This window comes from Bufo bufo, chromosome 9 (genome assembly GCF_905171765.1).
Source record: "Bufo bufo chromosome 9, aBufBuf1.1, whole genome shotgun sequence".
NCBI lineage: Eukaryota > Metazoa > Chordata > Amphibia > Anura > Bufonidae > Bufo > Bufo bufo.
The window spans coordinates 8,737,533-8,749,822 of record NC_053397.1 but is presented as its reverse complement, the minus strand read 5'-3'; the positions used below and the strand labels follow the sequence as shown (position 1 = coordinate 8,749,822).

At 51.1% G+C, this 12,290-nt stretch overlaps 1 protein-coding gene across 2 annotated transcripts; it reads right to left on the bottom strand.

Moving 5' to 3' along the window:
• Positions 1 to 6,468: 6,468 nt before the first annotated feature.
• LRRN1 (leucine rich repeat neuronal 1) lies at positions 6,469 to 11,808 on the bottom strand. Of its 2 annotated transcripts, XM_040407485.1 has the most exons (2): positions 11,782 to 11,808; positions 6,469 to 9,160 (listed from the first exon to the last, which is right to left on the bottom strand). In XM_040407485.1, the coding sequence occupies exons 1-2, from the start codon at positions 11,806 to 11,808 to the stop codon at positions 7,052 to 7,054; spliced, it is 2,136 nt and encodes a 711-aa protein (XP_040263419.1). In that variant the 3' UTR covers positions 6,469 to 7,051. The 2 variants fall into 2 exon arrangements, with proteins under 2 accessions (XP_040263419.1, XP_040263418.1); XM_040407484.1 differs by lacking the exon at positions 11,782 to 11,808 and having other exon boundaries at positions 6,469 to 9,262.
• Positions 11,809 to 12,290: the final 482 nt, after the last annotated feature.

Here is a 12,290-nt window from a genome sequence, read left to right as displayed (position 1 = left end):
ACCTCCTTCCTCTCTGCCTCTTCTTCTCTCCCCATGCTCCTTCCTCTCTGCCTCTTCTTCTCTCTCCATGCTCCTTCCTCTCTGCCTCTTCTTCTCTCCCATGCTCCTTCCTCTCTGCCTCTTCTTCTCTTCCTGTGCTTCTTCCTCTCTGCCTCTTCTTCTCTCCCCGTGCTCCTTCCTCTCTGCCTCTTATTCTCTCCCCATGCTCCTTCCTCTCTGCCCCTTCTACTTCCACTCTCCCCTGATCCTTCTTCTCTCTCCATGCTTCTTCCTCTCTGCCTCTTCTTCTCCCCCATGCTCCTTCCTCTCTGCCTCTTCTTCTCTCCCCATGCTCCTTCCTCTCTGCCTCTTCTTCTCTCCCCATGCTCCTTCCTCTCTGCCCCTTCTCTTTCCACTCTCCCCTGGTCCTTCTTCTCTCTCCATGCTCCTTCCTCTCTGCCTCTTCTTCTTTCCCCATGCTCTTTCCTCTCTGTCTCTTCTTCTCTCCCCATGCTCCTTCCTCTCTGCCTCTTCTTCTCTCCCCATGCTCCTTCCTCTCTGCCTCTTCTTCTCTCCCCATGCTCCTTCCTCTCTGCCTCTTCTTCTCTCCCCATGCTCCTTCCTCTCTGCCCCTTCTCCTTCCACTCTCTCCTGGACCTTCTTCTCTCTACATGCTCCTTCCTCTCTGCCTCTTCTTCTCTCCCTATGCTCCTTCCTCTCTGCCTCTTCTTCTCTCCCCATGCTCCTTCCTCTCTGCCCCTTCTTTTCTCCCCCTGCTCCTTCCTCTCTGCCTCTTCTTCTCTCCTCCTGCTCCTTCCTCTCTGCCCATTCTTCTCTCCCCATGCTCCTTCCTCTCTGCCCCTTCTTTTCTCCCCCTGCTCCTTCCTCTCTGCCTCTTCTTCTCTCCTCCTGCTCCTTCCTCTCTGCCCATTCTTCTCTCCCCATGCTCTTTCCTCTCTGCCCCTTCTTTTCTCCCCTGCTCCTTCCTCTCTGCCTCTTCTTCTCTCCTCCTGCTCCTTCCTCTCTGCCTCTTCTTCTCTCCCCATGCTCCTTCCTCTCTGCCCCTTCTTTTCTCCCCCTGCTCCTTCCTCTCTGCCTCTTCTTCTCTCCTCCTGCTCCTTCCTCTCTGCCCATTCTTCTCTCCCCATGCTCTTTCCTCTCTGTCTCTTCTTCTCTCCCCATGCTCCTTCCTCTCTGCCTCTTCTTCTCTCCTCCTGCTCCTTCCTCTCTGCCTCTTCTTCTCTCCCCATGCTCCTTCCTCTCTGCCTCTTCTTCTCTCCCCATGCTCCTTCCTCTCTGCCTCTTCTTCTCTCCCCATGCTCCTTCCTCTCTGCCTCTTCTTCTCTCTCCATGCTCCTTCCTCTCTGCCTCTTCTTCTCTCCCCATGCTCCTTCCTCTCTGCCCCTTCTCCTTCCACTCTCCCCTGGTCCTTCTTCTCTCTACATGCTCCTTCCTCTCTGCCTCTTCTTCTCTCCCCATGCTCCTTCCTCTCTGCCTCTTCTTCTCTCCCCATGCTCCTTCCTCTCTGCCTTTTCTTCTCTCCCCATGCTCCTTCCTCTCTGCCTCTTCTTCTCTCCCCCTGCTCCTTCCTCTCTGCCTCTTCTTCTCTCCCTGTGCTTCTTCCTCTCTGCCTCTTCTTCTCTCCCCGTGCTCCTTCCTCTCTGCCTCTTATTCTCTCCCCATGCTCCTTCCTCTCTGCCCCTTCTACTTCCACTCTCCCCTGATCCTTCTTCTCTCTCCATGCTTCTTCCTCTCTGCCTCTTCTTCTCCCCCATGCTCCTTCCTCTCTGCCTCTTCTTCTCTCCCCATGCTCCTTCCTCTCTGCCTCTTCTTCTCTCCCCATGCTCCTTCCTCTCTGCCCCTTCTCTTTCCACTCTCCCCTGGTCCTTCTTCTCTCTCCATGCTCCTTCCTCTCTGCCTCTTCTTCTTTCCCCATGCTCTTTCCTCTCTGTCTCTTCTTCTCTCCCCATGCTCCTTCCTCTCTGCCTCTTCTTCTCTCCCCATGCTCCTTCCTCTCTGCCTCTTCTTCTCTCCCCATGCTCCTTCCTCTCTGCCTCTTCTTCTCTCCCCATGCTCCTTCCTCTCTGCCCCTTCTCCTTCCACTCTCTCCTGGACCTTCTTCTCTCTACATGCTCCTTCCTCTCTGCCTCTTCTTCTCTCCCTATGCTCCTTCCTCTCTGCCTCTTCTTCTCTCCCCCTGCTCCTTCCTCTCTGCCTCTTCTTCTCTCCCCCGCTCCTTCCTCTCTGCCTCTTCTTCTCTCCCCCGCTCCTTCCTCTCTGCCCATTCTTCTCTCCCCTACCTCCTTCCTCTCTGCCTCTTCTTCTCTCCCCATGCTCCTTCCTCTCTGCCTCTTCTTCTCTCTCCATGCTCCTTCCTCTCTGCCTCTTCTTCTCTCCCATGCTCCTTCCTCTCTGCCTCTTCTTCTCTTCCTGTGCTTCTTCCTCTCTGCCTCTTCTTCTCTCCCCGTGCTCCTTCCTCTCTGCCTCTTATTCTCTCCCCATGCTCCTTCCTCTCTGCCCCTTCTACTTCCACTCTCCCCTGATCCTTCTTCTCTCTCCATGCTTCTTCCTCTCTGCCTCTTCTTCTCCCCCATGCTCCTTCCTCTCTGCCTCTTCTTCTCTCCCCATGCTCCTTCCTCTCTGCCTCTTCTTCTCTCCCCATGCTCCTTCCTCTCTGCCCCTTCTCTTTCCACTCTCCCCTGGTCCTTCTTCTCTCTCCATGCTCCTTCCTCTCTGCCTCTTCTTCTTTCCCCATGCTCTTTCCTCTCTGTCTCTTCTTCTCTCCCCATGCTCCTTCCTCTCTGCCTCTTCTTCTCTCCCCATGCTCCTTCCTCTCTGCCTCTTCTTCTCTCCCCATGCTCCTTCCTCTCTGCCTCTTCTTCTCTCCCCATGCTCCTTCCTCTCTGCCCCTTCTCCTTCCACTCTCTCCTGGACCTTCTTCTCTCTACATGCTCCTTCCTCTCTGCCTCTTCTTCTCTCCCTATGCTCCTTCCTCTCTGCCTCTTCTTCTCTCCCCATGCTCCTTCCTCTCTGCCCCTTCTTTTCTCCCCCTGCTCCTTCCTCTCTGCCTCTTCTTCTCTCCTCCTGCTCCTTCCTCTCTGCCCATTCTTCTCTCCCCATGCTCCTTCCTCTCTGCCCCTTCTTTTCTCCCCCTGCTCCTTCCTCTCTGCCTCTTCTTCTCTCCTCCTGCTCCTTCCTCTCTGCCCATTCTTCTCTCCCCATGCTCTTTCCTCTCTGCCCCTTCTTTTCTCCCCTGCTCCTTCCTCTCTGCCTCTTCTTCTCTCCTCCTGCTCCTTCCTCTCTGCCTCTTCTTCTCTCCCCATGCTCCTTCCTCTCTGCCCCTTCTTTTCTCCCCCTGCTCCTTCCTCTCTGCCTCTTCTTCTCTCCTCCTGCTCCTTCCTCTCTGCCCATTCTTCTCTCCCCATGCTCTTTCCTCTCTGTCTCTTCTTCTCTCCCCATGCTCCTTCCTCTCTGCCTCTTCTTCTCTCCTCCTGCTCCTTCCTCTCTGCCTCTTCTTCTCTCCCCATGCTCCTTCCTCTCTGCCTCTTCTTCTCTCCCCATGCTCCTTCCTCTCTGCCTCTTCTTCTCTCCCCATGCTCCTTCCTCTCTGCCTCTTCTTCTCTCCCCATGCTCCTTCCTCTCTGCCCCTTCTCCTTCCACTCTCTCCTGGACCTTCTTCTCTCTACATGCTCCTTCCTCTCTGCCTCTTCTTCTCTCCCTATGCTCCTTCCTCTCTGCCTCTTCTTCTCTCCCCATGCTCCTTCCTCTCTGCCCCTTCTTTTCTCCCCCTGCTCCTTCCTCTCTGCCTCTTCTTCTCTCCTCCTGCTCCTTCCTCTCTGCCCATTCTTCTCTCCCCATGCACCTTCCTCTCTGCCTCTTCTTCTCTCCCCATGCTCCTTCCTCTCTGCTCCTCCACTGCTCTCAGGGAGATCTTTTTGGTCATGAGTTGCAGACTTATCTGTGATTTCTCCCCTTCATCTTCCTCTCACAATGATGGATGATGGCTGCTGGTTTTATGGTCTTGCATTAGGGTCTCTAAAAGGCCCTTGGGGAGATAAGACGCAGAGAATCATCTCAGCCTCAATATCCGGCGAGAAGCAATAATGTAAACAAAGACTTATGGCGCTGCTGAGACTGTACATTACACGTATCGATCATCTGCCGCGCTGCATCGCCCCGAGACACAGGCACAACACCGCACCGAGACCCCCACCTGGAGTTACCAGACATGTCTCATTACAGGTCAGAGTGTGGTCCCTATGACACCACATCACACCTGATAAGATTAGATACACAGCTCAGCAGACAGTATCACACCTGATAAGATTAGATACACAGCTCAGCAGACAGTATGACACCTGATAAGATTAGATACACAGCTCAGCAGACAGTATCACACAGGACAGGCTTGGATACACAGCTCTGCAAACAGTATCACAAACGACTGGCTTAGATGCACCAGTTTGTTTTTCTTTCCACTTTCTGACTGTTCCCTTGGGTCTCAGTTGTTAATTAAACATTTTTAAATATAAATGTGTGAAAATGACCAAAATACAATCTCAGCCTGATCCAGCAGTAACATGTAGAGCTCTGCTGTGCGACACTGGGGGCAGCGGCCCCAGAACCTGTTTAATTCTCACCTCCAGCTGATTAGTCAGAAGCAGAGCATTACTTCTCCGCATAGTCCCTGTCTGTAGTCACAGTTCTGCTGTGTCCCCTGATATAATGATTGACAGCTGTCATGTAGCGAACTGTATCAATGCAATGAGTCATCTGCTGCATCCAGTAGCAGCGCCACCTGGTGGTCACAATGGGCTGCCACCCATGACTCCCCACCAGCAGTGCAGCTCCAATCCCTGGCAGGATATGACCACAGGCAGCTATCGGGGCATGCTGGGACTTGTAGTTTTACAACAGCGCTGCTGGTGCTAACAAAAACAATGAATAATTTTACGGCGCAGTGTGAAAAACAGGGTTTATTTTATATAGAAAACCTCGCATTGTACAGAATAAAGTGAATCTAGCGCTATACAATTACTCTGCATTAGATGGCATTCGGGGGTGGGGTGAGCTGTATGCTACTCTCTACCGCCTTACTAGGCTGAGCGGAATAGTATGACGTTGTGCTTTAACGAGGAAGGTGACATGCGGTAACAGTCACGTGACAAGCGGCCGCCGCCGCCGCCACTGAAGCAGTGAAAGTTATTTTCTTCCTGAGGTCTCAATGCACCTTGTAATGATGTGGTGAAGAAATGAGAGCAGCCGCCCGTCTCTCACGCATGATACTCAGGATGAAGAGTCCCTAAAGAGCACCCGTCGTCTGCGCATGCAGCAGTGGCAGCCATTCCACCGACCGGAAGAGCTATCATGGGGACACCGTCTATCAGTCACTCAGGGGTGGTTATAGCATGGCTTTTCTTCAGAAACGGATGACGTCACATGACATCACTACTCCTCCAGCCAGTCCACGGCTTGTGTGTTCAAGATGGCTGCCTGTGTAAGTGAGGGGGGTGCAGGGGAGAGGACATATTGCTAGGACAGCTCTACCAGGAAGCTTTCATCTTCTACTATAAAAGGGGTTCAGGCTCCTGTTCCCCATCAGTCCAAAAAATTCCAGAGAAGAAGTTGATACAACGATACAGTCAGTTCACTTGTTTTTGGGGCGGAGGCAGAATTTTTGTTCACTGCGGGCGGGGTCCGTGCCCTCCGGGTTTTGCTCACGCCAATTCAACAAGTGTTCACGTGGCGCGCTGGCCGCTTTATAAATCAGCCCTTTGCCGAAATAATTAAAAAGATAAAAATGTCTAAAATGGGAAATCGGGAGCGAGAAAAACAAAAATTCCTCCCAATAAAGCTGCGATACGCCGTACGAGAAAAACCGAAATAATCCAGGCCGAATAAAAAAATCACTCTGCCACCATAGCAGAAAAGACGCTGAAATGCGTTGCTGCGCCGCCTGGCCAGAAACCGACAAGCTGCAAAGGATCCATTCATTTACAATGAAGGAAGGCTGCGTAAATATTGGCGCCCCGCTGACAGGTTCTAACAGTCCAGACTGTACAGGTGCAGGGGGGGAAGGGGTTAATAGAATCACTTTGCCTAAACCTTCAGTACCGCTGCGCCCATGATATTATTATGTGCATGGTCTTCTACTCCAGTCACAACCAGAACTGCATTCAAAGCTTCACCACATAACCCCCGGCAGTTCTGCTAGGATCCCATAATGCAATGCAGTCTGTGACCTTTGGGTGGGTGAGGCCATCAGGTATGGCATGTAGGCTGCCATGGCTTCCAGGGATTGCAGATTATCTTTCTGCATCAACCAAAGTGATTGTCATTTGTGCCTCCGTTGAACACGACACAGATCTGCCGCCTTCCCTGTATTATACACACTGGAAGTTAGAAAGCAGCTCTGCGTCATGTCCAAGTGTAAGAAATATACATAGACCTAATGAGAGTGAGAATAGTCAGTAGGGTTAGGTGGAGTGCCCCTTTAAGTCACCAGGTCCATCCTTCTAATAGACGGTTCTCTATGATTTCAGGACTAGTTGTCAGCTGGGCCCGGACTCATGGCTTGGCATCTACACCGAGTAGCTGGTTGGGGGCCCCACTGGCCCCCAGGATGCATGCCCCTCCCCCCATGTCCCCCTGGTTAGGCCTTTGCTATATCTATATTTGCCTCAGTGATGAAGCGTAATGATGAGACTGCACTTTTCTCTCGTCTTCCTGCAGCTCGATCCTAAATGGATTTACATTGACGTCCAGTAACTGACAAGCTTGAAACGCGACCAAGAGTCGCCCACTGAGGCAGCGGAGCCGTCAGCAGCTCGGACTTGGCAGCCGTTCATGGGTTTCTGGCCGGGCAGCGCACAAGGGTGGAAAAAAGAGGAAAGATAGAGAGGGACATAAGGGGGTGATAGGGGATGTAATGGGAACCTAAGGTGGACATGGGGGTGAAGGGGAAACTTACTGGGGCCATGGGGGGTCAAGGGGAAACCTAACAAGACCATGGGGGGGTGTTGTAGTCGCCTCCATCAGTCATTGTGCTCTGCTCAGATGTCCCCATCAGGCGTTACCACATGTAATAGCTCCGGGACGTGTCCACCTGGGAGGCTTTGGTCTCCGCAGTCCCCGTCTCCTTCTCACTGTCCCCCTCCCACAGGCTGATGAGTGGGGGGTACAGCTCGTTCAGTGGGATGGAAGATGTCTTCTGCATGTACTTCTTCAGGGAATGACGATAGTTTTTCCTCTGGAATCTTTTTGCTGCGTAAACAGAAACTGAAGCAAAACTGATGAGGGCAAAAAGAGACCCCATAACGGCAGCCAGGGCCGCGCTGGTCTCCTGGTCGGTGACGGTCAATGAGTAGGACGTGCCCTTGGTGGTGACATTAATGCAGGCTCGCTGAGCTTGTTGATGTAGACCAGACACCGTCAGACACACTTCGTACTCGGTGGCGGGTTGGAGATGGGTCAGGTTGTATTCGTGGACGTCGGCAGGAACCCGGGCCGTATATGTGATGTGAGGGTTGTCAATCATCATGGTGGCCGAAGACCACTTCAGGTTAGAAGCCAAGACACTGGAGCTAACCTTCCAGGACACCAGGACTGAACTAGCTTCAGTCTGCTGCACGTAAAGCCGGAGAGCCTGAGAACCATCCAGAAGGGTGCCGTTTATACGCAGTGTTGCCACCCTGGTGTCTGCCCCTTCTGAATTTTGTGCCACACAGGTGTACCGGCCAGAGTCCTCCACCTGCACATTGCTGATCTGCAGGGTCCCTTCCCCGCCCAAGCGATATTTATCAGATAAAGTCTCTGTGGTAACCTTATGGCCCATGGGGGTAACCCAGTAGATTTCAGGCTCAGGTTCTGCCATTGCTCTGCAATCCAAGGAAATGGTCATACCTAAGTCTAGGCTGAGATGGCTGGGGAAGGTTTCTTGAGCTATCATGGGTAAACATTGCTCTCCAGTCGAGTCCTGAGCCAAGACCTCCTTCACAGACTGGCCTCGATATTCTGGGGGAAATGCGCAAAACATGGACAGCGGCTCCATAAAACGGATGGTGGTTTGATTGGAACCTATCCAGTGCAAGACGCAGTCACAGCGTATCGGGTTACTGTGGATACTAATTTCCCGCAGATTGGGCAGTGATTCCACCGTACCCTTGTACACAGAGTTCAGAGCATTATTATTTAGCATCAAGCTCTCCAGGGTAGGCACATTACGGAAGGCGGATCGGTGGATATAGGACAGTTTCGGATTGTTCGTAGCTTCAAGCTTCGTTAACTCGGGGAGATTGTCTAGAGCGTAGCGGTCTATAGATACAAGCTCCGCCATGTTGTTGATCCCCAGCTCCTTCAGGCGTAACATGTTCTTGAAGTCTCCTTCCTGAATCTTTCTGATGGGATTTTTATTAAGGTCCAAAAACTTGAGGTTCGGAAGTTTTTGTAGAGCCACCTGGGGAACTTGACTGAGCTTATTGTCGTAGAAGGATAAACTCTCCAGATTATCCAACCCCGATAAAGCATTCCCTGGAATGTCACTAAGGTACATGCCGGCCAAGACTAAGCTCCTCAAACTTCTCAGTGGTTGGAAATTTAGATCCAATATACCGATGACTGGGTTTTCACCAATCATTAGGATCTCCAAGATAGGGGTGGAATCAAACCAGCGACTGTCAATAATCCGCAATTTATTTGAATTTAGGTGCAGGCGGAGTAAACTGCGCAGTCCAGCAAAGGCACTAGGTGAGATGGAGCTGAGCTGGTTGTGGTTGATGTAGAGTTCCTCAAGGTTGGTCAAGTCTTGAAGACAGTAGTCAGTCATCTCGAAGACTTGGTTCTCCTCCAGGTGCAGAGTGGTGAGCTGGCTGAGATTGGCCAGACCCACATCTTGAATGGAGGTGATGTTATTCTGGGAAAGATCAAGCTCCGTGAGGTTCACCAGCTGCTGAAGTTCTCCATTAGTCCGCTCGATGTTGTTGCTCTGCAGTAGAAGCACCTGGGTGTCTGCAGAAAGGTTGGCTGGGATCTTGGTCAGACGTAGGTCATTGCAATCCACGGTTTTGGCCTCGCGGTAGGTCGACTGTGGAGTAAACCAAGGACGGTTCCCACAAACACAAAGCTGAGGACATTCGTTGGCTTCAGATCCCATTAAAGAAGTGATGAGAAATCCAATCAGCAACTTGTAAGATGTCAACACAAGGAGTTTCCTACAGGCCATGGCCACCATCTGGGGAGATATGCAAGCTGCAGAAAACGGGCCAAGTGTTAATAAGAGTCTTGATCCTGATTTTCTTCCCTCCCTGGATCGGACCTGAAATGGAACAAAGAAGGACATTATATTTAATTGGTCAAATTCACAGCAAGTGTTAAAGGGTTTGTCGCATTATACATAGCAAATGTTTGCACAACTTTTTGGAATTTTCTATTTATCACTGTAATTTTTATTTTTAAGTGGGTGGGACTTAGTGGAACTGGAGGAAAGCCCACAGCTGGTGTAGGTTGTTTGGGTGCATGGACAGCCCGAAAATGCACAATACGTTTGATGCGTCTTTCATTTTTACTAAGTTTGTCACCGATCTTAGTAAATCTTCCCCTTTGTGTTCTAATTCCATACCACCTTCAAGATCTGTGCTTGCTGTTAATACATGAAAACTGTAGGGACCTAATATATTTCACAGATGAGGATTTGTTACAAATGCATCCAGTCTAGACAATCCTCTGTGATACAAACACTTTCCAGACTGATACATTTTACCTGCACCGATACACTGTAACAAACTATCAGGACAGGAGAAAGATTTGTGCTGCTGATGTGTTTATATCGCAGAGGATTGTTCAGACTGGATACATTGTAGCAAACCAATAAGTTTATGCCCCTCCCCCATAGAAAACACAATGAAAGGAGGTAGAGCTCAGGGGGACAATGCTGAAGAATGAGACACAATGACCACAGTCGCCCCGCGCACTATTCATACACAAATCTCCTGACAGCTGGGAGCAGGGTCACACAATAACAGCTGATCTTCTACCCCGGGGGTCCGCACTTGTGCTTCGAGGACCCAGAAGATGTAATAACTTCAGACAAAAAAAGACATGGCGTGAGGGATATGACCTACAGTATGTGTAACTGCAGGCAGGGATACAGTCCAGGAGATGCACGAGTTCTGCTCTTGTCACTGTGCAAGCGACTAAATCCCTCACTGTGCAGATGGAAAGACTCGATACATTCTGGCCTAAGGGTTGCCTCGGTCTATGAATCTTTACAGCAGGTCCTCGAACTGTGGCTCTCCAACTGTTGCCAAAACTACAACTCCCATCAGGAAGGTTGTTGTCCGATCAAGGTAAGAGATGTAGTTTTGCCACAGCTGGAGAGCCCCAGGTGGGAGACCAGTGCTTTAGAGGAAACGTCAGTTTTACAACAATTTATTTCTACATCTTAAGGCCGAGTTCACACGAACGTGTGTGACCCGTGACCGTGCTGCGGGCCGCAATGCACGATCGCCGGCCGTAGGTCAGCCGCATCGGATCGCGGACCCATTCACTTTAATAGGTCCGCGATCCGCCCGTTCCGCAAAAAGATAGGACATGTTCTATCTTTTTGCGGAACAGAAGTACGGTACGCAACCCCACGGAGGCACTCCGTAGTGCTTCCAAGGGGTCCCATTTCGTGTGCGGCCGTTCCGCAATTCCGGATTTGCGGACCCATTGAAGTGAATGGGTCCGCATCCGTGATGCGGAATGCACACGGAACTGTGGCCATGTATTGCGGCCAGCAATTTGCGGGCCGCAATACGGCCACGGATCGCACACGTTCGTGTGAACTAGGCCTAAGGGCTGATGCACACGACCGTATTGCAGCCCGCAAACAGCGGGTCCAAAATATACGGGCACCGGCAGTTTGTGCACCGCATCACGGATCTGGAAGGTGCGGAACGGCGGCACAGAACCCCACGGAAGCGCTACAGAATGCTTCCATGGGTTTTATGTCCGTGCCTCTGCACTGCAAAAAGTTGTGATTGCACTACTTTTTTGCGGTGCGGACCGTAGGATATGGATCATGGACCCCATTCAAGTGAATAGCTGAGTATCTGCAGACGGTGGGCATATGGTCGGCGCCCTGCATTGCGGGCCTCAATTTGCAGTCTGCAGGCCCAGCCAGCACACGTTTGTGTGCATGAGCTCTAAAACTGATTATGTGTTACATAACGTTCTCTCCATTCACACCCAAAGCTGCATTCAGAATTTGGTTTCTTGTTACGGATTGAACGCTCTTGAGGTTGCATGACAGTCGGACAGGTGGGGGTAAACTGGCCAAAGACAATCAGAAGCTCCTGGCCTCTATGGGCACCGGGTCTCCCTGAAGTTTTTATACTATTACAAGTGCGACTTTCCTAGGACCCTCTGATAATCCAGAAATGGTCCTGCTGATTCCGGATTAGAGGAAAGTCACTGTATAAGATTCTAGTGGCAGGCGGTGGGTATATGGACTGTGCCAGTACTGGCTGCAGAAAGCCAAGGCACGGGGGACTATTGGGGACAGTCCCTGGCTCTGTCTGTGATGTGATCCGGCTCTGCTGCAGGATGAATAGATTCTGCTTCGCTCTGCAGAACTGGGCAGCCTGACAAAGGAGAATGGAGACTGCACAAAGCGTCTCAGTGCCAGCGCCGCTCACGCAGGGCACCTCTCTGCATGCCCCCTGTACCCAGGTGCTCACATATCGAGGCCGTGCCCACTCTGCTGCCCAGGGCTTTATCTCGGGCACTTTGTTCCTGGAGTCTTTGTGCAGTAAATTCCTCCACGTGAAGAGGGAAGGGGACATCTGGCATTGGTGCCTCATTGCCATGCAAATCACGAGGCTGGCAGGGGGTATGCCTGGTGTGAATCCACACCTCAGCTGGGAACACAAAATGACTTACTACCCCCCAATGGCCAAAGGGAGGAGGGGACATCAGGGCACCACAAAGGGGGTGAGAGGTAGGAGAACAGCAGGACCTCAAAACCAGGGAGAAAGGGGACACAAAAAGGAGGCACAAGAGAAACACACAGTGCACAATGCAGTCACATACACAATATACACACAATACAGTCACATACACAATCTATATATATATATACACACAATGCGGTCACATACACAATCTGTATATATACACACAATACAGTCACATACACAATCTGTATATACACAATATACACACAATACAGTCACATACACAATCTGTATATATACAATAAATCAAACAAAACTCCAGCAAAATTTGCGTTGGTGTTCTTGGTATTTATTGTGATGCGGCAAAGTTACACCTTG